This window comes from Tiliqua scincoides, chromosome 5 (assembly GCF_035046505.1).
Source record: "Tiliqua scincoides isolate rTilSci1 chromosome 5, rTilSci1.hap2, whole genome shotgun sequence".
In the NCBI taxonomy this organism is placed as follows: Eukaryota; Metazoa; Chordata; class Lepidosauria; order Squamata; family Scincidae; genus Tiliqua; species Tiliqua scincoides.
Window position 1 is genome coordinate 127,379,495 of NC_089825.1, and position 27,217 is coordinate 127,406,711.

The 27,217-nt window shown below is 50.5% G+C and overlaps 1 protein-coding gene across 1 annotated transcript in view; it reads left to right on the forward strand.

The window, feature by feature from the left end:
- Positions 1–22,383, forward strand: part of RABGGTA (Rab geranylgeranyltransferase subunit alpha) — a 34,609-nt gene extending 12,226 nt beyond the window's left edge. Inside the window, exons 6-17 of the mRNA XM_066627572.1 lie at positions 1,263–1,460; positions 13,118–13,201; positions 14,426–14,508; positions 14,597–14,698; positions 15,219–15,324; positions 15,415–15,466; positions 16,958–17,046; positions 18,352–18,440; positions 18,721–18,837; positions 20,070–20,183; positions 21,008–21,095; positions 21,228–22,383. Of these exons, the coding sequence (XP_066483669.1) occupies positions 1,263–1,460; positions 13,118–13,201; positions 14,426–14,508; positions 14,597–14,698; positions 15,219–15,324; positions 15,415–15,466; positions 16,958–17,046; positions 18,352–18,440; positions 18,721–18,837; positions 20,070–20,183; positions 21,008–21,095; positions 21,228–21,376 (1,271 nt within the window). The 3' untranslated portion in view covers positions 21,377–22,383. The remainder of the gene's footprint in view (positions 1–1,262; positions 1,461–13,117; positions 13,202–14,425; positions 14,509–14,596; positions 14,699–15,218; positions 15,325–15,414; positions 15,467–16,957; positions 17,047–18,351; positions 18,441–18,720; positions 18,838–20,069; positions 20,184–21,007; positions 21,096–21,227) is intronic.
- The last annotated feature ends 4,834 nt before the right edge of the window (positions 22,384–27,217 follow it).

Here is a 27,217-nt window from a genome sequence, read left to right on the forward strand (position 1 = left end):
CTGGAAGGGTGACATAGAAAAGGCTGTTCTCTGCTCGAGGCCTTAGAGAGCCTGCTGCCAGTCACTTTGAAAAGAACTGGGCTAGGCAGACCTCTCATCTGACTTGCTGTGACTCTTACTGTATTCGCTGATTGTTTTATTACAGTATCCTGCCCTTCCATCCCTGCAGGGACTAATATTATATTAGCAGGGGCTAATATTATAATGCCGTTGTACAAATCGATGGTAAGGCCACACCTGGAGTATTGTGTCCAGTTCTGGTCGCCGCATCTCAAAAAGGACATAGTGGAAAAGGTGCAAAAGGGAGTGACTAAGATGATTACTGGGCTGGGGCACCTTCCTTACGAGGAAAGGCTACGGCGTTTGGGCCTCTTCAGCCTAGAATAGAGGTGCCTGAGGGGGGACGTGATTGAGACATACAAAATTATGCAGGGGATGGACAGAGTGGATAGGGAGATGCTCTTTACACTCTCACATAACACCAGAACCAGGGGACATCCACTAAAATTGAGTGTTGGGAGAGTTAGAACAGACAAGAGAAAATATTTCTTTACTCAGCGTGTGGTTGGTCTAACAATACCGTAAAACAATATAACAAGTCCATAGTGAAAACAAACAGGCAAAGGAGACAGTCAAATAGAACCCTAGCCAAAGAGCAACCAAATCTGATTGTGTCCCTGGAACGTCAACTGAAATTGCTGCATTTTTATGTTCTCTCCTGTGTTCACAAATTCAACAACTTCCTGCTACAATACCAATTCTAGATGATTCTATCAGTAGCTGAGGCTACTGGTAGATAACCTTTCACTGAAACATTTGACTTCCCTTGTCTCCTTCAGTCATCCCTGTGCCTTTGGATCACCTCCCTCTCCTCCAAGACCCCCAAAGCCTCACCCCAAACGTGTCAGCCACCTTTTATCACCTTTTTAACTGCTGCCACTGATTTTTCTCTTCCTTGTTCTTGGGTTTCTGTGCAGATCTGTGGCTTGATCCTTCCCCCCCCCCCTTGAATCCGATGTGAGCTTGTTGGGCAGAGATTGTCCCCCTTCTGCACTGTCCCCATATGGCACCCAGCATGCGCTGTTGATGCCAAGCAGTGGCGGAACTAGTTCATGTGGGCGTGGGCGGGATCCACAAGCAGTGCCCTTCCCTGGGGCTGACAGATGAGAACACTGGCCATACTCAGGAACTTTGGGGGAGAGGGATGCGCTGAATGACCTCTTAAACCCCACCCTCTTCTTTCTCTCTGCTGCCTTCTTCAGTTCACTGCTGGAATTACCGGCGCTTTGTGGTGCAGCAATCACAGGTCTCCCCTCAGGACGAGCTGGCATTCAGTGACAGCCTCATCACCCGGAACTTTTCCAACTACTCGTCCTGGCATTATCGTAGCCTCCTCCTGCCAAAGCTGTACCCGGATCCCCACCAGCAAGGACGGATCACGGAGGAGATCCTACTGAAAGGTTCTCACTTTTGGGGAGACGGGATGGAGGGGGGGTGTTATAGGTTGGGATGAAGGCCAGTTAGATAATACAGGCCATTTCATCATCTTTTTATTAGGAGTGATGCAATGCTTCTCATGCTGGAGGAGAGGAGACACCCCCACGGGACATGCAGATCTTTGGTTTTGTTGATAATGCGCCTGGACATCTCTGTGTTAGCTAGACCAGGGGTCTCCAAACCTCGACCCAGGGGCCAGATGCGACCCGCAGCCAGCCTCTATCCGGCCTGCAGCCAGCCTCTCATCCCCTGAAAGCCTCTGGCCCACTCAACTGAACATGACCAGAGCTGTGCTCTGATTGCATCTGGAGGGTGTTCTGGGGGCTGGAGAGGCTGAGTGAATGAGCCCACTCATTCATTTATTCGTTCTTCTAAGTTCCATCTCTAATTTATTTATTTAAATTGTATATTTAAAGTTTTCCGGCCCTCAGCACTGCGCCAGATATTTCATGCGGCCCTCTGGCCAAAAAGTTTGGAGACCCCTGAACTAGACCATGGATCCCAGTAGCACTGAGGCCTTGGAAAGGGAAGGAGAGGAGGAGGAGGAGTGGTCTTGGGGAGTCCTGGAATAGCAGTACCGTCATCCTCATAGTAACGTGTGCAGCGCCATCAGCATGGACAGCACTTTACGAAGCCCGAGGGAAGAGGTCCCTAGCACAAGGATCATGTCCAATCTCCTAGAAGCTAGTTCAGACACTACATCTGCTGGTCCTCCGAGTGTGTGGGAGAGGAGTGTGAACACCCATGTCCTCTTCCCCACTCTGGGCGTCATCACTTGAATGAGCAGCAGGAGGGCAGTTCCATCCTCCAAAGCATCTCTCAAGCGCGCAAATTCAAGACCACTTTAAAGTAATACGCTTCCTTGGGAGCTGTTCAGACAGGCAACACTGGGGGAGGCAATGAAAAAAAAGGACAACAGTGGGCTGAGACGGAAACGTGCACCCCTCCCCTGTGCATTTGTGTGGACCAGTGGCTGTATCCTCTAGACCAGGGGTGCTCAATAGGTGGATCGCGATCTACCGGTAGATCGCGAGGCAAAATGAGTAGATTGTGGAGCCCTGTCTCTCCAAACTGTTAATATGTCAGTTCCGTCTAGTGACTAGACGAAACTGACATATTTAGCTAAACTGACACTGAAACTGACACTTTGGCTGCTCTTCAGGCATGCAGCAACAAAACTGAGGAGACTGACTAGACTCCAGCAGGGGCTCCATACATTAAAGGGGGTGTCTGTCAGTCGCTTCCTTCCCCCCTGGTAGATCTCCGGGCCTTGCTGGGTTTCAAAGTAGCTCTCGAGCCAAAAAAGTGTGAGCACCCCTGCTCTAGACTTTCCCAGAGAGGGATGCAAAGGCGAGAGTTTGGTCATTCCAGTTAAGACATATATAGGAGGCTTCTTTTCAGGAGGGTCCTGGGTCTGAGGGACTCTGCCAACCAAAGTCTTCCCAGAAATGGTGAGCTTTGAGGAGCAGAAGGAAGGAAATGAGCGGGGGCATCACAGAGCTGTTCTTGGGGGCGTTTTTGGCACAAGGAGCACTTACTGATGCACCAGTTCCCTCAGGCTGGGGGGTGATGATGTGTGTGGGAGGGGGCAAAGGAGGGGGCTCAGGAGAGGGGAGGAATCGCTTAACAGATGAGGGTTCTGAGCCAAGGGAGCAGGGCAGGGTGCCCAGCGTTGAGTCTCCAAGACGGAATGGGCCACAGTCAAGTAGCAGGCTGGTCAGTGCCAGAGTTCTGGGAGGGGGAGACAAAAGCCACAATCCTGGCACGCTTGTTAGGGAGCGGGTTCCACCGAACAAAGTGAGGCTTCCTTCCAGTGCTGGCTGCCATGTTCTCTTTCCATTTGTCGGCAGAATGGAGTTGACAAAACCTCTTCCTGGCTGGCGGTCTGCAGAATAACTGGGGGGGGGGGGTGTGTCACAGCAGAGTGAACCATTGCTAGGCTAAGAGTGGGTGTGTTGGACTATCCAGGGAAGGAGAGGTGCAGTTTGAGCCTCCTTGGCAACTGCTTGTGCCTCCGTAAGGAAGCCTGCAGAGTTTGCAGCACCCTTGATGTCCCTAGTGGGTCTTAAGGCAAGCTGGGAGTTTCTTCATGTCTCTTCCTAGCTGAAGAACGGCTGCTGCTTTATGCAGAATTGGACTGTTGATCCATCTTGATCTCACCCAGTGTGGTCAATTCTGACTGGCAGTAAATCTTCCAATATCCTTCCAAGCCTTGCTACTGGGACATCCACTAAAATTGAGTGTTGGGAGAGTTAGAACAGACAAAAGAAAATATTTCTTTACCCAGCGTGTGGTCGGTCTGTGGAACTCCTTGCCACAGGATGTGGTGATGGCGTCTAGCCTGGACGCCTTTAAAAGGGGATTGGACAAGTTTCTGGAGGAAAAATCCATTACGGGGTACAAGCCATGATGTGTATGCGCAACCTCCTGATTTTAGAAGTGGGCTATGTCAGAATGCCAGATGCAAGGGAGGGCAGCAGGATGAGGTCTCTTGTTATCTGGTGTGCTCCCTGGGGCATTTGGTGGGCCGCTGTGAGATACAGGAAGCTGGACTAGATGGGCCTATGGCCTGATCCAGTGGAGCTGTTCTTATGTTCTTAACTACAATTCCCAGGAGGCCTTGCAGGTCTCTTGTTATCTGGTGTGCTCCCTGGGGCATTTGGTGGGCCGCTGTGAGATACAGGAAGCTGGACTAGATGGGCCTATGGCCTGATCCAGTGGAGCTGTTCTTATGTTCTTAACTACAATTCCCAGGAGGCCTTGCAGGTCTCTTGTTATCTGGTGTGCTCCCTGGGGCATTTGGTGGGCCGCTGTGAGATACAGGAAGCTGGACTAGATGGGCCTATGGCCTGATCCAGTGGGGCTGTTCTTATGGAAGATACCTCCAGCCAGGGATTGAGCCTGGGCCCTTCTGCATGCAAAGCATGTTCTCTGCCACCAAGTGTGGACCCTCCCTTGAGTGTGTCAGAGCGAGGGCAGCCAAGGCTGTTGGGCTTTGTTCCCAGCCCTGGAAAGGAGGGTGGAGAAATGTGAAACCGGTAGCCAAACTCTTGAACGCCCTTCCAAAAACCCTGATGGGTGTGCAGGTCCGTGAGTCATGACAACTGATCCTGGGTGCAAGAGCCCAGGCAAAGGGAGATGGTTTTGCCATGAGTAAAAATGTGCACAAGGAGTTGTCCCCAGCACCCAACCCTCACCTGGGTGGGCTGCATTCCAAGGGGATCAGCAGCTTGAAGGGGACGTTGCTCCTCCACCCAGCACACGGCCTTTGTCTTCCATAGACAGCAGCCACTTCTCCACTCGCATCTGGCAAGAGACAGGGATGGGCGTGGGAACCTGGCTCTGGGCTAGGCTTAGCCCGGAGGAGAGTGCCACGTGGCTGACGTGGCAGGATCAGAAAAGGGAGAGGTCATGAGCAGGACTCCCTGGAAGGACACAGTATGCCAGGCCAAACTGTTGCCTCCAGCCCTGTGCCCACATGCTGTGCTGTCGTGTCTCCCTATCCCTGACAGTCAACATTTACATACGTATTTTTTCAAATGTATGCCATGCCTTTCATGTCACCAGTTCGTGATAGGTAGCGACAGCAGAAAGCCACAATGAAAATATGCACAATCCTAAAGTCAGGTAAAATCACAAAGCAATGCAATAGAGGGCCCAAAAGCCCAAATAATTTGGCAATGCAATAGAGGACCCAAAAGCCCCCTGTCAGCGTGGCCCTTTTGGACAGCAGTGCCCCACTTAAATTTAGCAGAAGAAGAGCAACTGCCTCTGCCCTCCCCAGCTCAGTGCCTTTTCTCAGGGCTGTCTGCTGGTGCTTCTGCATTTTTTAAGAGTGCTTGAGCCCTCTGGAACAGGGAACCATTTGTTTTGCTATGTGAGCCCCTCTGTGAACTTTTTAAAATTGAAAAACGGTGTATAAATATTCATAATAACAGCAGTCAGCCCAACAGCTGATTCTTTCCAAGATTCTTGCTATTCAAGAAAATAAGATAAAAACATTTTCAAAAAAACATCAGCCTCGTTTTACATTGATAGCAATTTTTCAGATTGTTCTGGGTGCCATATAAGATTTTAGCAGAGCACCATGAACACTCTAGACCCAGTGCATCTTAAGGGTATTCCATTGCTATTTTCCTTCTCTGATCTTCCTGATGTCTGTTGATCTAACCTTATAAGCCATTTCCCACGCACGTTGTAATGGTCAGGGTGTGGCAGAAGGAAGGTTTCCTGTCTCCCATTTGTGACACAGTGACATCCTGGCTGCTGTTAAAGGATGGATCATTAGCTCTGTAACTTCCAGGAGGACTGTAGATTTTAGATCCGTGTTTCTCAAACTGTGGGTTGGGACCCACTAGGTGGGTCCCCATTCATTTCAATATTTTATTTTTAATATATTAGACTTGATGCTACCATGGCATGTGACTGCATTTGGGGAAATGTTACAGATCTGTACTTTTAACAGGCTACTCTGTATATGTTTTTAACAATGGTGGTAAATGGTTCTTACTCCAGGATAAGCGTGAGTAGGATTGCAGCCTAGGATTGTTAAATATTTTCCTGCCTGATGACGTCACTTCCGGTCATGACATCACTTCCAGTGGGCTCTGACAGATTCTCATTCTGAAAAGTGGGTCCCGGTGCTAAAAGTGTGAGAAGCACTGTTTTAGATAGCACGATGACCTGTCAATTTGGTGGCAAAAGCAGGGGTGGGAGAATGTGGTCCACTTCCGCCACTGTGCGACACCTTGAGCCTGCCTCCTACTCATGTACCTTCTTCTTTTCTTGTGACATAAAACACCATCATAAAGCAGGAAGTGTGGCATGCTATGGAGATATTCCACGCTTCTTGCTTTGCTCACAAAGGAAGCACCAAGAGGGAGAAAGGTAAGGGGGCTGGAGGAAGGCTTGCTACTTTCTGGTTTGCTTTCCACTTGCTTCTAGTGAGTGGGAAGTGGATCAGAGCCACTCCATCCATGGTGGGCTGCAGGGGGGGGCAGTGGTAGAATTGATGTGAAAAACACCCCTAGTCTTTTTGTCATTCCCTTCCATGTGGTCCTAGCTGCAACAGTGACCTCACTTTTGGGCATCCCTGGGTAAAGTGTATCCTGAATTAGGTCAAGAATAACCCTGAATCGATTTCCAGTCTTGGGGCAGGCTCAATAAATGTGAAGTGTATCAGTCAATCGCAAGGCATGTCTTCAACAACACTAATTTACTGTATAATTTTGAGTTGACCTTAGTGGAGTCAGATATCACCTGCACAAGATCTTGTTAAACATTTCGTTTAAAATTCAGGCACAAAGTTGAAAGACTTCAGAGTTCAGTGACAAAACCATCTCCAAATGTTATCAAAGACAGTTCCTTGGCACTGTCTGTAGGTCACCCTTTCCTGTACCCCTCCATTCCGTCCTGAACTACCACCCCTAAAACCATCTGTCATACAGGAAAATATTTTGCTGTCTTTTGTATCTAACTGGTACAGAAATGTTGCTGTCAGTTCCAAAGGTCAATACTGTGAGAATGTTGCCTTTCTTTAACCAAAAACAAAACAAAGCCTGGGCCATTTTTAATGACTTGAGGAGTAGACTTAAAGTGTGTGAGCGAGACTTGGAGAAGTCTCAGAAACTGGACTGGAAAGGATTTCCAGTTATCAAGACTAGCCCAACATAACTGTATTGCCCTTTCTGTCCCCACCTGCTGCAGTGCAGCTGGTGATAAGCAGAATCTATGTTTGCAAGATACCTCCTGGTTTTAATGAGCATGATTTGTACGGGTGATAAACCTGTTTAATTTTTACAGGTTGATTTTATCCAGCTTTCCTTAGTGCCAACTTACAAGTACTTAGTACAGAATTGGGTGTGAATGAATGTGTGTGTGTGTGTGTGTGTGTAAATATATATAAATTTTAAAAGGGCTCCAGATTCAATCTCCAGCATGTCCAGGTAAACTAAATTTCAGGTAACAGGGCTGGAAAGACTGGTGAACTGCTGCCAAGCTGAATAGGTGTCACCAGGCTAGAGAGATGCAGAGGGCTGACTCTGTGTAAAGCAGCTTTGTATGCTCCTAAGCTCTGCAACACGCTTCATTTCCCTGCTGGCTTTGCTTGGGATGCCCAGTATATCCTGGCTAAGCACAGCGTGGGTGTGCAAACGATCCCCCTTCCCTTTACCAGCTCCTCCCAAGAACTGGTTCATCCACATTTTTAGTTTGCCAGAGGAATTTGTCAGTGGCATTTTGTCCTTCGTGGAATTATGGGACCTGAAGCTACCCAGGAAGGGCTCTCACTTACGATGGTGTCCAAACATTCTTGAAATGTGACTTGCAGCCCACTAAGCAGCCCAACCCTACCTAGCTCCCTGTGTGCTGATGCAGGCTTGCCAATGGGCTGCGCACTGCCTCCCACGGGGGGGGGGGGGAGATTTCAAGCTGCCAAGGCCTCCTTGAGGCAAGGGAACATTTATTCCCTTGCCCCAGGGCAAGCGCTCTCTGGCCACTGGGTCTACCCAGACTTGCACCAGTTATATAGCTGGCCACGTGGACCCAGGAAGATGGTTCAAGTCTGGGGAGGGAATATGATATCATTGGCACTGCTGCCACCGATTCTGCCCCCTTTCCAGCCTCAGTTCACCTTCCTCCACCTCCCACCCACCTCTGAACTGTGACTTACCTGCACCGGAACTTGTTGTGAGGTCACTTGCAGCAGCCGGGCCACATTGGGTGGCATGTTGCCTTTTGCCACAGTCATGAAGCTTGCCACACTGCTGGAATGCAAGTTCCGGTGGCTCAGTGGCCCATTAGGATTGGGCCACAGCTTCTTCTGTTACAGCATATTCTCCATTCATCCCTTGCTCCCCTTTTCTCTCCCCACCCTTCTGGTTTTTTTTTCCCTGCTGTTGACATTCAAAGTATGAGCTTCTGTTATCAGGTGTGCTTTTTAGAGCAAACGTGACATGTGCACGTGGGAAAATCTGTTGCGTGTACAGGAACCGGGTGCCTCCTCTACAGGTAGACCACAGCTGCGATACAAGGACATCTGCAAGAGGGATCTGAAGGCCTTAGGGGTGGACCTCAACAGGTGGGAAACCCTAGCCTCTGAGCGGCCCACTTGGAGGCAGGCTGTGCAGCATGGCCTTTCCCAGTTTGAAGAGACACTTGGCCAACAGTCTGAGGCTAAGAAGGAAGGCCTATAGCCAGGGAGACAGACCAAGGACAGACTGCACTTGCTCCCAGTGTGGAAGGGATTGTCGCTCCCGAATCGGCCTTTTCAGCCACACTAGACGCTGTTCCAGAACCACCTTTTAGAGCGCAATACCATAGTCTTTCGAGACTGAAGGTTGCCAACAAAATTAGAACAAAAGTTCTAGACTCCCAAGCGTGCAAGAAGATAGAAGTTACTTGCTGAAGACCACGAGCACCTCTCTGTTTCTGCTGACTTGGGTTTGAAGCATTTCTTTTCTTGGGGCTGGGTTGCGGAGACCAGGCAGTCGCCAAACTGTCTCCTGTCAGAAATGCAGTGCAGAAAGGCAAAAAAAGAAAAATATTGAGAAGCAAACTCAGGAGCTGGGCAATAACCACAGCTAGTTCCAAAGAGGGCAGCCGGGCAGGGGAGGCAAGGCTGCTTTCCAGGGGAAGAGGGTGCATTGCAAGGCAGCCTACAAAAGGTTGGCAGCCCAACAAACACTGGGTACCTGTTCGGCAGGCACTAGAGCAGGGGTTTCTTGGCAGTGCTCAGGAAAGCAAAGAGCAGTTGGTTATGGGTCCTTGGCATTGGTTTGGCACAGTAGTTCTTAGGTAGTAGAGGGAATGGGGGGTGCTTCAAACGCCCAAACACAGAAACAGCAAGGCAGGCCAAGCAGTGTGGGACAAAAGATACCAGGATCCTGCTTTTTATACCCTACATGTCTATAGGAATGTGTGAGAGTCTGTGGAGTGAGCTCATCAATGGTGGCTGTTGATTGTGCACCCCAGCCCCAAAATGGGAGCATCTGTTGTTTTGAACCCCTTCAAGATTGCAGCAACACTGGTGTGCAGAGAGGGGGGGGTTAAGGGGGATGTGTGCCCCCACCCACTGCCCCATGGCCACCCTGGTTATTTAGCTTTGTTTTCAAAGCGAAAGATGCTGGCACCCTATCTGAGCACCACTCATATCTTTTGCTTTGAAAAGCAAAAAAAAAAAAAAAAAAGTTTGTGACCACTCTGAACATGCTGGAATTAATTGTGGCGACATCATCACATCAACACAATTACTTCCGAGTGATGCGGGGGAAGGCAGAAGAGCCAGTGTGCAGCAACAAATGCTTGGCTAGCTCTGCAGGCCAGTGCCTCGGTTAAGATACACTCGTTTTTGGATCTGGCCATGGAGTTGGTGAGGATCGCTGGACTTGGAGACTCTCATGTTGCTAACAACTCTGTTTGCTCCATGTCAGGAAGCTCCCAGGATGTGGCTTTGGTTCACAGGTTCAATGCGCTGTGTCAGCAAGGTGCAGTCACTTGTGGAATGTTCCAGAGAAGCCACAGCACGGCTAGGCTTCTCCCAAGCCAGCCAGTTCAAGTGGAGGGGGGGGGGGTGATTCCTCTGACCCACTGAAGTCAGGGCTTCCATGGGGCCTATGAAATCTGAGGCCTCTTACATAAGAACAGCCCCACTGGATCAGGCCATAGGCCCATCTAGTCCAGCTTCCTGTATCTCACAGCGGCCCACCAAATGCCCCAGGGAGCACACCAGATAACAAGAGACCTGCATCCTGGTGCCCTCCCTTGCATCTGACGTAGCCCATTTCTAAAATCAGGAGGTTGCACATAATTTCTAAAATCAGGAGGTCTTGCCATCCGTGGCATAAATGGGGTGGGGGGGGCAAAACACGAAGTTTTGCAGGGAGCTTCACTGTGGCATGCAAGCACACACCCCCCCCCCAGCCATTCCAGGCAGTGGGTGCAAAACGGAGGTGTACATCTCCGTTTTGCACCTATTGCTCAGAATGGCTCTGGGGGAGGTGCTTGCATGCCACAGTGAAGCTCCCTGCAAAACGTAGTTCTTTGCACCCCCTCTAGCTACTCTACTATTGTCAGACCAACTCCAAAGGTCACAGTACTGGCCTGGGTTGTGCTCTCCTGGCAGGTGCCCTGTGCCATATGCACACATAATGAAATGCATCACACATTCAAAATGTATCAGGCAACATGCCTGGGAAGCAGAGAGCTCCCTTGGTGGTTCTTGTTTCTTAACAACTTCCAGAGGTGTAGCCGTACTAGTTCATGGCAGTAAAACCTACAAAGATTCCTGGGGCACCAATGCTCGTGCTGTGGTACATTTGTTAGTCTCAAAGGCTGCCCAAGATTCTTTGTGGTCAAGAAACAGAAAAATACCATACAGTGGCATAGCTAGAGAGGATGCAAAGCACTGAGTTTTGCAGGGAGCCTCACTGTAGCATGCAGGCACCCCCTCCCCTTGCAGCAGTTCTGGGAGTTGGGTGCAAAGCAGAGACATACACCTCTGTTTTGAACCAACTGCTGCGAATGGCTCTGAAGGGGGGGCCACTTGTATGCCACGGTGAGGCTCTTTGCAAAACTTAGTGCTTTGCACCCTCTGTAGCTACACCACTGATACTGTGTATGTTTGTATATTATTGTATTGGCAACCTTCAGTCTTGAAAGACTATGGTATCGCGCTCTGAAAGGTGGTTCTGGCTCTGAAAGGTGGTTCTGTGTATGTTTACAGTGCAGTATATAGAATGAAGTTTGGAAAAAATCAGGTTGAGATTCCTCAAGGCAGGCAGAGGGGGGAAGAGTATCTCAACTTTTAGGGCTGGGTTTGTCGTTTGTGATATTGTCTCTCCAGTTGTGTCCACTCGGAGTTGTGGAGTGGGGGACGACCACGACAAGGATCCATTGGGAGCCAGAGTGGTCTACTATCAGTTTGGATTTTGGGCTAAGGAGGCCTGATTTGCAATAGTTACTCTTTCTCAGCCATAGCCTATAAAGTACAGGGCAGTTTTTATAAAGATAAAAAAGGGAGGAGGGACAGCCTGCACATGCCACCCTGAGCTCCTTTGAGGAAGAATGCGTCCAAAACTGTGTAATTAGCAAGCCTCGGTAGAGATGAGAAAGTTTCCCAGCCTGTCGCATTCTTTTCTGAGCCTCCTCCTCTTTAGCCTTTTGGCTGATTCATGTCTCCTTGGCACTTGTTGGAAAGACATGAATGAAAGCCAAGTCCTTGTGTCTTTGTGGTTTCAGCTTTGTCATAGGCCAATAAATTGTTGAGACTCTCTCTGGTTTCTGCTACCTGGTTTCGGTGCTGCTGCAGCCCAGCTAGGAGGTGAAGGAGAGGAGCACCGTATTCCCACTTTTGGTGTGGCTGGGGGGAGGAAAGGGTTGGGCTCGTACTTTTACTGGACCTGTCACTTGCAGGGGGAGAGATGCTTAGGCACAGCGCTGCATTCCTTCCTCCTGGCTGTCTCTGGCTTCTGAGATTTTGCCACTGCTGTAATATTTTTTCCAAAAGCAAGTGTGATGTCACTATCTCTCAGCCTAACCTACTTCACAGGGTTGTTGTGAGGACCAAAGGAGGAACCATGTATACCACCCAGAGCTCCTTGGAGGAAGGGTGGTATAAAAATGTGAAGAATAAATAAAATAATGTTTATCTTTGCCGCCATCAGGCTAGGAATTTGGATCCTCCCTCCCCATGCTGTTCCTGAAACCACAGATTGCAGGCTCTGCACCAGTACCGTGTGCTGAACTGTCACATTCTGCATTAGAAGATACGTGCACCAGTTCCTCAGTTTGCTTTGGAGGAACTGAGGTCGATAGGGGCCATGGCCCCTGAAACCTTGTGCCACAAGAAGCCAGCTAGTGTCAAAGGTGCCATGGCAATCTTAGTGTGTATGCGCACTTCCCTTTCTTCATATTCAGACTAGAATTTAGGGAATTGTGATTTGGGGAGCCTATTGAACATACCCTCTTGATGCTCCCTAGCCTAACCCAATCCTTCAAGAACTACAGTTCCCAGGATTCCTGGCAGATATGGAATGGCTGTTAAACTAGCTTATGAAAGTCCTTTGTGTAGATACACTGTCATTTGGCTTGGAAGCATCATCAGGGCTGCTTTCACCTATGTGAGCCTCTGCCTTCGAGGCTTCACCAGAACCTGCCTTTGTGGAATTCATGTTTATGCTCCCTAACTGTTCTTCCATCTGTTTTGCATCTGAGATGTCTTTTCTAGAACATCTTCCAATGTTTCTCAGACTATGGGTCATGGACCCACTAGGTGGGTCGCGAGCCATTCAGGTGGGTCCCCATTCATTTCAGCATTTTATTTTTGATGCTACCATGGTATGTGCCTGCATTTGGGAAAACGTCACACATCTGTACTTTGAACAGGCTACTCTGTATATGCTGTGAACAATGATAGTAAATGGGACCTACTCCTGGGTAGGGGTGAGTAGGATGACAGCCTAGGATTGTTAAAAATCGTCTTGCTTGATGATGTCACTTCTGGCTATGACATCACTTCCGTTGGGTCCTGACAGATTCTCATTTTAAAATGTGGGTCCTGGTGCTAAAACCACTGATCTGAGCTTTCTCTTCACTCTCTTTTCTGTTCCTTTTCCTTCCCCAGAGCTGGAGCTGGTGCAAAATGCCTTCTTTACCGACCCCAATGATCAGAGCGCTTGGTTCTATCACCGCTGGCTCCTGGGCAGAGGTAGGAACTGAATAAGCTGTCTTGGGCCAGGAGGGGAATCCACCATGTCATCAAGGGAGACTGGTGCATAACAGCACATTCCTGGGGTGGTCTGTGGAGTTGCAGGTACAACTGGAATAGAGGGGGCTCCTGAGGCGAAGACTGGTGGATTGAATTCTGGGAAGCAGCAGATCGTTATTTCTGTAAACAGTTGAACTTTGGATCAAGTGCCATTGAGATAACTAATCTCTGCTCTGGGATCTTGATGGTGTTCTTCAGGATCAGTGATTTTCATGCTTTTTGTTCTCAAGGCACGCTGACCTCCATGGTCTTCTTTATGGTCTTCGCCTCTTGTGATGTCAATTCCAGCTTCCGCGACACTCTTCCAGGTTCTGCGGTTCTGAATCTAGGGCAACTGAAGGTCAGGTCTGCTGACAGAGGAAGAGGGACTGACAATTTATTACTACAAACAGTTGCCCCAGAAACAGTGCCCCAGAACCCGGAAGAGTTTTTCAGTGATTTCAGCCACTGTGCTCCAAACTCCCACAACACAACCATGGACCTTTTGCAGCACTCCAGTCTGCCATGATGACACACTGGTTGAAAATCACTATTCTACATAGTTGTGGGTTGGACTCTGGGAACCAGCAGTGTAATTTCAGCCATATTCCTGAGGGCAGCTCAGCACCACAGATTTAGCCCAGCTTCCGACACATTTATCTGTCGGCCGCCCTATCAAGGAATCTTGGGAAATGTGCCTGGGTAACAAAGCCAAGAATCTCTATCAAAGCCATCTCTATGTCCCACAGGGCTGCAGCTCTCAGAGCTTTCGGGGGGAGGCCGTGACAGCAGAGCCAGTTTCAGGCCTACATAAAGGGGCAGCCAGAATAACTATCAGAGGGTTGGATCTGATCTCCCTGCAAGGGAAGACTGAAGCATTTGAGGCACTTCTGTTGAGGAAAAAAGATGGAGGAGAGAGAGGCAGGATGGATGCTTATAAAATGGTTCATGATTGGTGGCTAGATGGAGTTTCGGCATTGAGGGACTGCTAAATAGCTCTTGCTGAGGGCAATGGTGGGAAGTGTCTGCGCCCTGCATGTTCTGCTTGTGGGTTTTGTGGAAGCATCCGTTGGACCCCCACGGGCAGTGAAGGCTGTGCTAGGTGTCCTCCTGGTCTGCTCTTGCACAGTGTTTTGCTTCTTCCTTCTGAACACCTTCCCCCCTCCTCTCCTGCTGCCTCCTCAGCTGATCCAGACCCTACAATCCGCTGCATCTATGTCAACAGGGAGGACACGTCTTTAGCGGTTGCCTTCTCCCACCCAGTCGAGGTAAGTCCCAGGGTGGCCTGGAGGACGGGACCTGCTGGATGCTTGCTCTCTGACACTGAACACAGGGAGTTCCTTCTCTCTCATTCAGGTGGCTCCAGCTTCTCACGATCTGATTGTGTTTGGAGACGAATCCCCACTGGTAGTCCGTTGGCGCACCCCAGATGGACGAAACAAGCCTGGATTTATGTGGGTATCCTATTGACCTATTGGTGGGGTGTTGAAAAGGAGGGCCAGAGGGTCTTGAAGCCCACCTTTCACGGGGGGGGGGGGAAGAGTTGACTGTGAGAAGCTGGGAACAGGTTTCATGGTGGCCAAGGACACCTGGCTTTGACTTTTCAAGCCAGGTGATGAATAAGGTACCCAGGAATAGGCTCTTCAAAGGATTGCTGCCTTTAGGCCCTGCTTGTAGCCTTCCTGGTTGGCCTCTGTGGGAAGAAGCAGAAATCTGGGGCAGGTACTCTTTTGGCCCCATCCAAGGGTTCGTCTTTTGGAGCTAAGTGCTAGCTTTGAATCAGGAGGAGGTGTGGACAGAACAAGGGCCATCTCGGGGTCATAGTTCCAGCTCAGTTACAGGCCGCAGAGGGAAGACCAGCTGGCTTATAGCTGAGGAAGCGACAAGGAGCCAGGAATCCGCAGTCCTGTGGAAAATGGCAGGCATGTGACTGGCTTCAGAGGATTCTCTTTTCTCCTTAACTCTTGGACTCTCCCAGCTGTGCGACTTGCCTGCCTCCGCTCTCAATGACCACTGGCCCCAGCACACCTTCCGGGTCCTGTGGGCCGAGGGCCAGGCTCAGAAGGAGTGTGTCCTTTTCAAAGGTAACACCAGGGACCTCCAGCTCCCCTCCCTGCTTTCTTATCTCCCGGCCACCTTGACTCAAGTCCCCTCCCCTCTCTCTGCCCCCACAGGACATAAAGATTGTTGGAGCCAGGATTCAGTCACTGAGGAACAAGTGTTCAGGTGAGGAGGACCAGGGAAGGTGGGGGTTTGGCTGCATTCTTTTTGATCTTATACTCCTACAGCAGCAGTTGGCAAGTAGAGCAGAGAGCTGGCGGGGCAGTGGAAGGCACCAGTCACCTCCCTCTCACCTCACTGGCTGCTGAAAGTCCCATGCTAGTACAGTTGGGCATGTACCCCTTCCTTTTTTTTCCTTCTGCTTCCTGAACCCAAACAACAAGATGTTGGTTAGGCCCAAAGGGCTGCTGCTACCTGAAGGGAACCTGAGCCAGCTGGTACATGGACCAGATTTGGACCAGTTGTCTGCCACTACTCTGTAGTGAGATGGTCATAGCCTGCAGGCAGCACAATAGCAGCAAAAGAGTATGTGTGTGTTGATGGCTACAGCGCTCTGCAGGTGGGAGTCCTGGGTTCAAGTCCAACCTTGGACTCCCAGGATGGTGGCAGGGGCTTTTTGCGCACTCTCTGCCTCTTAACCTCTACTTCCCTTCCACAACTTGAGAAGAACTGACTTGCATCACAGAGTCATGAGGTGGAACAAGAGGTTACGAAGTCCTTTGCAAGTGAAAGTGCTACGTAGCAGCAGCTGTTTCTTAACTCTTCCAAGCCCTGGTAGTTTCACAGCACAGATCCTGCTCACAGCCCCCGGTGATGCTCCTGCAAGATAGATTCTTTTGGAAAAGGGCTGCTGCATGAGCCTTGGATGTCCGATCCCTTTCTCATGGGCCAATCCCTGGCAAGGAGATGTCTGGTCTCTATAGACTGTATTCCTGTGCAGACCTCCACAGAAATCAGCCCCACAGGCAGGGAGGCTTCTGTCTCCACGCCTGGAATCAGGCTGCCAACTGCGGTTCTCTGACTCCACTCCTAAAGTTGTGTGATCAAGGGTTAACAATGCACTGTCACCACCAAAGCACCATCCCTTGCAGAGAGGGGAAGCGGAAGCCCACTGGAGTCACAGCACGACTTCTTCTGTAAATGCTTCCTCTGGTGGGAGGGGGGAGAGGATGAGTACAGGAACTGATGAATTCTAGCTTGACTCAGAAGTGGGGAAAGGGTCCTGGCTGGAGCAACAGGAACTCTGGGGTTTGGTCACAGCAGGCAAACTTCCTTATGGTTTTGTGTGTGACCCATGGCACGTGTCCCTGTTTCACCATGCCCAGCTTACTCCCTGAGAATCTAGTTTTCTCCATATAGGGATGTTATTGTATGGGGGAATTTTCAGTCTTGCAAGTCCCCCTCTGAAGTTGCACAGATCAGACACAGAGTTGCTGTATCTAAACTGGGTGAAGGAGCAGCACCTTCTTAGCCTTGCCAAGAGGCAGGAACGATGCAGTTGGGTTCCCTGCCAGTGCTTACTGGCGCCAAGTCTCTCGTCTGGGTCTTTTGTTTAGAGATTGACAGCCAACTGGGAGTGCACCCACTTGCAGGCCCCTTGTCAAAATCTTTCCACCGCCCTGATCTCCACACCCCTCTTCCTCTCTCCCACCCCAGATGTGAGCTGTCGGTTGAGAAGTCAACAGTCCTCCAGTCTGAGCTGGAATCTTGCAAGGAACTGCAGGCCCTGGAACCGGAGAACAAATGTACGTATCTGGGCAGGGCACCCTGGCTCAGGACAGGGGAGAGCGCAAGTGGATATTGTGCATGCTCTTATTTTGCACTTCGCTGAGCATTTGACTTGTGCTTTCGGAGTGTGCGCTTCAGGGCAAGCTTGATGATACCCTTACAATGACCCTCTAAGGCAGTGATTTTCAACCTTTTTCATCTCATGGCACACTGATAAGGCACTAAAGTGGTCAAGGCACACCATCAACTTTTTGACAACTGACAAGGCACACTGGGGGCTCATATCCCCCAATGGTCCTATTGATAAATGACCCTCTCCAAAATTCCCGCGGCACGCCTGGGGACACACCAGTGTGCCACGGCACAGTGGTTGAAAATGGGTGCTCTAAGGTGACAGTGCAAGCCTTTGCATTGCTACTTCAGTAGAGCTTACTCCCAGGTAACTGTGCAGAGGATTGCAGCTTCATTAGCTCCATTTTGCAGATGAGAGAGACTGAGGCCGGGAGGAAGTGGTTTGCCAGAAGCCACCTAGTGCAGGGATACCATGTTCATTTCATCCAGAGGGCTGAAGTTAACATTCATGGTGCCTGCTGAGGACCGGAAGTGACATCATTAAGCAGGAAGTGACATCATTAAGCAGATGATGGCCAAAATAAGCAGTTGGTTCTCACATAGGAACTCATCAGGAAGAGAAAATGCACAAATCTTGTTCATATTTTCCAGAAATGAGAGAGCCCACTTATAATGGGGGGCCAGATAAATTTATTCCAGGGGCTGCATTCGGCCTGTGGGCCTTACGTTTGACACCCTTAACCTAGTGAGTTCGTGGGAGAGGCAAGCTGAAGGGGGAAGTCTGATTCACGGCTCCTACTTTCAGCCACTGAGCTATGCATCTCTCACATCAGCAACCACACCGCGCAAGATCAGTGATAGGAGTAATCCATTTGGGGAGCCGTGTGAATTTCGCACAGTCACACTGTGCATTTACGCACTGGAACACAAAATTCAACCTCTCAAGAATCTTGGTTTTAATATATATGCTTTCTTTTTTAAGAGCAGGTTGCTGGTCCCTCAGGCTGTGACAATACCCTTGTGTGGGTGTGCAGGTGACATCTGGTGAAATCCAAGCAGCTGAGTTTGGGAGTCAGGGAGAGGGTCTGAATGCCTCTCCCCCCATGACTAGCTGACTCGTGATGAATTGTGCAGAATAAGCAAATCCATGCAAGTTGGTTTGGTCTGCCTGCAGTTGACGGAAGTCAGCTTTGTCTCAGCAAACAGGGTCTTTGTCTTTGTTCAGGCTGCCTCTTTTGCTCTCTCTCTAGGGTGCCTCCTCACCATCATCCTCCTCATGAGAGCCTTAGACCCTCTGGTTTACGAGCACGAGACTCTCAGCTACTTTGCAACCCTGAAGGTGAGCTGGGGTGGAGACCGTCATCACAGCCTTTCTTGCTGGATCTTGGGTGCCCCAGATCCTCAGTTACTTGCGGCTGACAAATACACCAAGATTTTCCTTCTGCCAAGTGCTGTAAAGCAATGTCCTATCATCCTCGGCAGTCTTCCCTCCCACGCACTGGGTTTAGGAAGGCAAGATGCCCAGCTCAGGTTGCCGTGTAAGCCCCAGCACCTTTTCCCCTTTTCTAAGGAATTAATTGTCTGGTGATCTCTTTGCTTTGTCCTCCATGCACATGCAGGCTGCTGACCCCATGCGCTCTGCCTACCTGAACGACCTGCGCAGCAAATTTCTGATGGAGAACAGCATCCTCAAGATGGAATATGCTGATGCCCGGGTTGTGGACCTGTCACAGAGGGTAGGGAATGAAGGGGGCAGGTGGAAGGTTGGGGAAGGGGGCAGCTGGCAGGGGTAAGCAGGCTCTTCAGTCTAGAAAAGAGACGCCTGAGGGGGGACATGACTGTGATATACAAAATTATGCAGGGGATGGATAGAGTGGCTAGAGGGATGTTCTTTTCCCTCCCAGACAACACCAGAACCAGGGTATAGCCACTAACACTGAGTGTTTGGGAGAGTTAGAACAGACAAAAGCCAGTGTGTAATTAGTCTGTGGAACTCCTTGCCACAGGATGCGGTGATGGCATCTGGCCTAGATGCCTTTAAAAGGGAATTGGACAGATTTCTGGAAGAAAAGTCCATCACAGGTTACAAGCCCTGATGGGTATGTGCAACCTCCTGGTTATAGAAGTAGGCTACCTCAAATTGCCAGATGCAGGGGAGGGCACCAGGATGCAGGTCTCTTATTGCCTTGTGTGCTCCCTGAGGTATTGGATGGGCCACTGTGCGATAAAGGAGGTTGAACTAGATGGGCCTTTTGCCTGAACCAGCGGGTCTCTTCTTATGTTCTTATGGCAGGAGCTGAGGAGGCCACATCAGCAGAGCCAGGGAGCAAGGAAAGAGGAGAACTCTTGAGGAAAGGCACATGTAGGCAGTCAGGCCAGTCTCCCTCCCTCTCATCATGTCAGAGCCAGGATGTCCCAGTGAAGCAGAGGGGTAGTAGGCTCAGGACAGACAAGGATACACTTCTGGATGTCTTTTATTAAAGTGAAGTCCGGTGACCACCCGGTGAAATGAATTGGTAGCAGACACAATTCTGGAAGGAAGGAAGGAGAGAGTTCTTCTGACAACTCATCACGCACCTGTGGCAAGATGGCCACTGAAGTAGATGCCTTTAAAAGGGGAGCAGGCACATTTGTGGAGCGGGAGGGATCTGTCAGCCGCTTTTAGTCATGATGGACATGTGGAACCTCCTGCTTCAAGGGCAGCTTGTCTCTTAGGTGGGGAGCAGACACAGAATAGGCTGTTGCCTTCATGCCCTGCTTGTGGGCTTGATTGACAGCCACTGTTGTGGGCTGACCCCACTGTTGGAGACAGAATGCTGATCTCGATGGATCTTTGGTCCGACTCTGCAGGGTTCTCCTGTTTTTACTCTCTTAGGAATGCTGAGAGGTGAAGCTGAAAGGCTGGGGGGGGAACTACTAGGAATGTGTAAGAGACCCCTGTGGACGACATCCTTGTTCTCATTCTCAGGGTCTCACCATTCTCTGCCACCTGGAGCACCTGTTGCTGGTCACACACATGAACCTCTCTGAGAACCTGCTCTGCAGCCTGCCCCCAACCTTGGCCATGATGCGCTGCCTTGAGGTGAGCCCCTCCCTCCAAGAGTTGCTCCTTCCTTGTATCCCAAAGCAAGCCCTGGTGTTCAGTGATCCCCCCCCATCCTACCCCAGAAGAAAAGAACAGAAATCCAGCCAGCGTCAGGGAGGCATTTATTAGTGCTAGTTGTGTAAGTCCCAATGAGTTTCAGAGACTGACTCGCACAGTGACAGCTGAGTCAGGAGCTTTCGGAGCTCATCACCTAAGACGCTGCAAAGCCTTTGCGTTGTTCTTTTCTTGGTCCTTTGAAGAACTAAATGCTGGAAACACTTTAGATTTACAGAGTTTCTTGGCTGAATAACACAGGCCCATGAAATTGAAGTTCTGAAAAATGTTTTTTTTCAACATTTTTGGAGGTTTTATATGGATTTGAGGTGCTGATTCCAAAAACAGCACCAGTCTTGTCCTACCACATCTAGTTTCAGAGATACGGCATAGCTTCATATCTCCAAAAGTGGAGCTATTTGAACCGTTCACTAAGGAGGCTATACTGTATCTCCGAAACTAGACAAGACAGGGCAAAACTGGTGCCATTTTTGGAATCAGCACCCCAAATATAGCCAGGAATAGGTCTAACTTTTAAGGCAGCAAAACGTGTGTTGACCTGTGAAATTCGTCTCTTGTACCTGTTGGATTTCTGGGTCGGTTCCCCCCAACACATTGGCATTTTTCATTCACACAGTGAGATCCTAACTGGCTGGCATTTGGGGTGGACACCTTTGAACCCAACTCTAAATTGCTGTTGGGACACCCAGTTGTCCTTGCAGAGGGGTCAGCTTTCATTTCCAACTTTCCTTTTTCATCTGCATCAGGTCCTGCAAGTCGACGACAACCAGATCGAGACCCTTGAGGGGCTGCCCCCACTGCCTCGCCTGGAGGAGCTCTCCCTCTGCAACAACCGTATCCTTGGTGTCTGGCAAGGCCAGCCCCTCATTCGTCCCAGGAATTCTGTGGGGTTAAACCAGGGTGGGGTGTGGCTCTTGATTCAGAAAGAACAACAACACAGTTCTCCTTAACTCCGCCCTCTTTCAGGCATCCAGCGGCCCTCTGCCCTCCGACCCCTGACTTCCTTCCCAAAACTCGCCCACCTCGACCTGCAAGGCAACCCCCTCTGCCAAATCCCTGATGTCCAATCAGAGCTCACTGCTCTGCTGCCAAATGTTGCAACCATCCTCACCTGAGCGGCTACCAGGAACCCTCCCCTAGCCTACTTCTCCCCCCCCAGTGCATCGACACCTTTAATTTATTGGCATGAAGAAATAGCGAAATACATTTTTAGAAGTGGCTGACTGTGTTTTCATTTCTTGTTGCCCAACATGCTTTCGGGGTGTACGGCAGCCTCACCATCTCACGCATACATTAACATCCAGGCTGTCACACTTTCCACTACTGCTGACTTCATCCACGCCACACTTCCAGGAACTTGCCTGCATCCCTCCGCCCTGCGCCCAAAGAATCTGCTGTGACTTGTCAGTGATAGGGAGGGGGCTGTCTGTGCTTTAGCAGGGTTGGCATCTTGGCTGCTGTTTCTGCGTGCCCTCTCTGCACAGGCCCCCGTTGCCCTCTGGACACCACCCAGATATCACTGTGTTTTCCTCATTTGTGTCATCTGTTGCTTCATGAGCCTCTCATGAGAATTCTGATCTGGACACACGTGCCACAGCATTCAGGACTGGTGCTTGTCACATCTCAGGCACTGAAGTTGTTTCCTCAGAGGCTGTTGCGGCATTCATTGTCTGAAGATGTGTCATGGGGCACCTCCTCCTCCTACGTCAGCTGTGGGCTTCCCCTCCCTTCAGCAGCATAGTAAGCACTCATTCCTTGTTGCTTTTATACTTGTCGGCACACGATCTTCCCTTAGACAATCTCTCCAAGGCAGTGGCAGGAAAACATTAAAATTCCTCCCCTGAAATTAGCTAAGGTTAATCAGCTCAAGCTTTGGTAATTAATCCACCAACTTCAAACAATCAATCAGAAGCTTTATTAGCATAAGTCTACCAACTTAAAGTTGGTCATCTGTCTCTTCACCTGTCGTTGGTTATGCTCTAACCCCCCCCCCTTGGGTGGATGCAATAATGCAGACTTGTAAGCAGCTGTTCCTTCATCTTGTGCGGCACATAAAGAATGTAAATATTCTTAAATGGTAATAATAATAAAATGCTTCAGGCTGAGAAGCATGACACAGTAAGTTTGTATTTTCTTTTTGGCAGACCACAAATGACTAAACAGTTGTCTGTGTGCAGCAGCCGGAATATTAGAAATTACTGTGGACTAGTAACTTTAGAAACTTAATAGTAAGTGAGATAAAGGCCAGACTGCTCTCTTCATAGTGCCTGACACATTCTAGAGCAATTCCTTCTGATAGATCCCTACTTATGGCTAGAGGCAGACTGGGTTTTGGGGAGACTTGGTCTGAAAGAAGGATCGTGGCTTCTTCCTCCCACTTTCACCTCTGGTCAAACATTTTTTGCAAGCTGCTCAGAACCCTGCAAAGCTTGTTCAGCCAGAGGTGACAGTCAGGCAAAAAATCTGGATGGGTGAAGTGGCAATAGCATAAGCAGGCCCAGCGTGGTCCAGTCTGACTGGCAGTATCTTTCCAAGAATTCAGATGGCCACTTCCAAGGGCCTATTAAGAGGAGACAAGAGAGGTGCTATAACATAATATTGCATCTCCCCAGACCTGAATTGTTTGCCTCCTGATGTTCAAGGCTCAAATAAATTTATCACATTTTTATACTGCCCTTCCTCCAAAGAGATCAGGGTGGTGCACATGGTTCCTCCTTTTGTCCTCACAACAACCCTGTGAGGTAGTTGAGGCTGAGAAGTGACTGGCCCAAAGTCACCCAGGAAGCTTCATGGCTGAGCAGGGCTTTGAACCTGGATCTTCCAGGTCTGAGGGCACAATCCTAATCAGGTCTATTCAGAAGCAAGTCCTATTTTGTTCAATGGGGCTTACACTCAGGAAAGTATGTTTAGGATTGCAGCCTTAGTTCAATTCCTGAACCAATACACCACCCTGGCTCTCTTCAATACCCACTCCAACCCCACAACTGCCCCCCAACATTGTTTGGTTCCTGGAAGGATGGATGACACTGAGCATGTTCAGTCTGCATACAATGGTGGGAGGCCACCTTTATTTCCTCCTTTAATTTACAAATGTTTTGTACACTCAGCCACCTGAGTTCCCTATTAGCCTATGCCGAATGAATACTGATTGGTTGATCATTGATGGGAGTGTGGCATAGGGGTCAGAGTGTCAGAACAGGAATGAGAAGACCTGGGTTCAAATCCAGACCCAATCATGCACTGGGTGACCTTGGAGTAGTCGCTCTCAGCCTCCTACCTCACAGGGTTGCTGTGAGGGTGAGGGAGAACTAATGCTACCCTGAGCTCCTCAGGCAAAGAGTGGATTAAAACCCGGGACCTCTCTCTGCATGCACTGCGCCTCTCGCCTTCTCTGCATGCACTGCGCCAGAGCTTTGACTCTTTAGAAAAGTTGTATAAAAAATATTTTAAATAAACAAATAAATAAATTGCAGCCTCCCCCACAAGCCTTCACCAGTGATGTGAGCTCACGGCAAGCTCAGTCTCTCAACCCACTGCCAGCTCACAGGAGTCCGTCTCACTTCCCAACGGAGTGGGAGCCATATTTAGATTGCTGTAGCAAAATTAATTACCAGGGAGGCTTTTTGTGGCCCTGGAGAGAGGAGGAACTTCTGTACAAGAGCAGAAGCTCTCAGAAAGCAGAGCTCACTTTGTCAGAGGCTGGAAACAGCCCCATAAACCAGCAGGCAGCTATGCTGATGGGCACTGAGCAAAAACCCTTGGGCTGATGCACACAGCGCATACGTTTACAAAATAAATTATCAGAGGGACCAAAAGGCTTCCACAGGCAGGGGAAGGAGCGCAGCAAATTGGGTGGCAGATCTGTGAGGAGTCCACCTGTATTCAAGGGGAAAGCCCAGTTGGCCAGTCTTGAGCCCCACATGCAGGACCCCCAGCCCAGCCCTCAGCCTCCTTTGCTTCCCCACATCCCAGGCTCCCTGGTCAACCATAGCCCCTCTGTCCCAACCTGCTCTCCTGCTGCTACCGCTATTCCGGTCCATCCAGCTGATTAATTCCCAAGTCAGCGCAGCCTGGGTGGGGCAGCCTTCTGCAGTTTACCTTCTTTCCTTCCTTTCCCACCCCCCTTCTCCCAGTCTCAGGAATCCTTTTCCCAGTCTCAAGCCTTGAAGAGGCTGCAGGCCCTATGCCAAGCAATACCGGACCTCCTGGAAGCAGTTGCCTGCCTGCCTGCCTGCCTGCCTGCCTGCCTGCCTGCCTTCATTGGACTGAGCAGGAATGAGTGGAATGTGGCAGAAATCACTCCAAAACCCTATTGCACAAAGCAGATCACCCCCACAGACAAGCGGCACACACCAGTGTCCAGGCAGGAGTTCCTTTCCTTCTTAGGCTGAGCCTTAGAAGTTGAGCTCAGCCCTGGGGCCAATAAGTAGCGCTAAGCAGCAGTACCTCTGAGTAGGTGCAGAGAATCAGGTTCCCCACTGATTGGCAGCCATCATTAACCACCTGTGCGTAAAGGAAAAGACCAGACCTAAGAGCCCAGCCCATTCCGGGTAGCACAGAGCTCCGGCATGTCTTTGTTCTGAAGTTTTATGCACTGGGTACACCTGAAGGGCATTCTAAAAGGATGAAGGTGCTGAAGGAAGAGAGAGAAGGAATTTGGCATTGAGATCAACCTCTTCTCTTGCAGGGCTCTGGGCCTCTTTCCCCCTAGACATATGACAGGTGGAAGTCCAACAGGCAAAGCTTTGCTCATCACAGTATCTCATTGCTAGCTGGCTCTGCTGAGCCATTCTTAAAAGAGCAGGAAAGTTCACATAGCAGCAAGGCTCTGTCAAGATCCTGCAGATCCTTCAACATGGGATCACCTGAATCCAACCCAAGAGGCCACACCTTTCTCTCTTTCACCTGCAGTGATTCCTCCCCTAACCTGTTCTGACACACACCCTTCTCCATAGGTGCCAACACCTCCAACAGCAGGCTCTCCTCCATCACATACAGTTCTGCCTGGACCTGGACATGACTGGGGCTCCTCGGTCCAAACACTGGGTTGTTGGAGAAAGGCCGGGAGACCCATAGAGTTTCAAAACAGGGTGGCGGCAGAATTTCTGGGCTCCGTCCCTAGACACTGGGGAAAGCAACACTTGGTGGGTGTGAACTAGGAACTCAGAACTCTGGGTTTTGTTCCGCCTGAGCCTCCTTCCCCGTGATCTACTGCAATCTCCTTCTGCATGTGGAATCAGCACCTATGAGAGGGAGTTGTAGGGGATAAATTGTACCCAGGCCCATGATTAAAAAGAAGGCCCAGGTGGGGCCTGAAAATTTCCTGGGGATCTTACATTTTCCTAACTTATCAGGACCCATGAGAGGGGAGTGCAGGGGGCAAATCGTATCAGGCGCCTGGAAGCCAAAGGAAGAAAATCAGAAGTTTCCTGAGATCTCAGAAAGTGTTTGCACGTATTGTGTGAAGACTGGCATTCACATTTTGTGTAAGCCTACATGGTTCTATGTATCATAATTTGTAGATTGTATGGAATTATGATCCAGTTATGATCAATTATGATAAAGGAGATGCTCTTTACACTCTCACATAACCAGGGGATATCCACTAAAATTGAGTGTTGGGAGAGTTAGAACAGACAAAAGAAAATATTTCTTCACTCAGCGTGTGGATGGTCCGTGGAACTCCTTGCCACAGGATGTGGTGATGGCGTCTGGCCTGGACACCTTTAAAAGGGGACTGGACAAGTTTCTGGAGGAAAAATCCATTAGGGGTTACAAGCCACGATGTGCATGTGCAACCTCCTGATTTTAGAAATGGGCTATGTCAGAAGGCCAGATGCAAGGGAGGGCACCAGGATGAGGTCTCTTGTTATCTGGTGTGCTCCCTGGGGCATTTGGTGGGCCGCTGTGAGATACAGGAAGCTGGACTAGATGGGCCTATGGCCTGATCCAGTTCGGCTGTTCTTATGTTCTTAAATTAAAAATGAAGAGGGAAGGCAGAAACTCATTTAAGTAAAGCAGAGATGCTCTCCAGCTGCATTCAAACATCCCCAGGATCTCTCCACTGCAGTGCCTGCCCCCCCCCCTCACAGCTCAACTGAATCCACATTTTCCTGGGAGTAAGCACACTGTCTCTATGGGACTTACTGCTGAGCAGACATGCTCCGCAGCGGTGATTTCTCCAATGCAGCACACCAGACCCCCACTTTCTCACTCCCTCCTCTCAGGCCCAGGACTTCTCACCCCCACCCAATGCCTGGACTCAGCTGCGGCCTCCCCAGCCTCTCCCGCGAAGTGCGGCAGGCGGCCTTTTCCGCGCCAAGAGCAGCCGCATGGGAGGCTCGTGGGGGACCGGGGGCTCCCTGGGGCCGGGCTGGGGGTCCCCGGGGCGCAAATGGCCCGCGGGCGGGGTTGGGGCAGCCCTGATGGACTCCTCCCTGCTCTCTGATCCTCGGAGGGGACGAGCAGGGCAGGAGAGGGCGTCCCACGGGGGAGCCCTTGCTGGACGTGGCTTCTGCCCGGCGGGACGCGGGCGGGGGGCGCGCTGCCCACCTCCCCGTGGCACTGGCCTGCAGGTGGCCTCGCGGGCAGTGGGCTGAGCAGCGCCCTGCCGAAGGACGTGGTCCCGCCCTTGCTCCGCCTCGTGCCCCCCCGCGGAGCGGCCCCTCCGACGGCTGCCGCCTGGGCACTGCAAGGGTCACAGCGGCGAGGGCGGCGCGCAAGAGTCGAGGGTGGGGCGTGGTTAGGCTGCCGAGGGATGGCTGGCACGTGTGAAGGGGCCGCCACAGAACAGACCCCCCCCCCAGGGCTAGGCCTGGTCCCGTGAAAGACAGCGGGGCTTACTCCCAGGAAAGTGTGGCCAGGACTGGGCTGCGAGCCTGCTCTGCTGCGCGGTCCTGCCAGCCTTCCAGCGCCCGGAGGGGGCAAAGCACAGAGCTCTGCAAGCGGCCATTCCG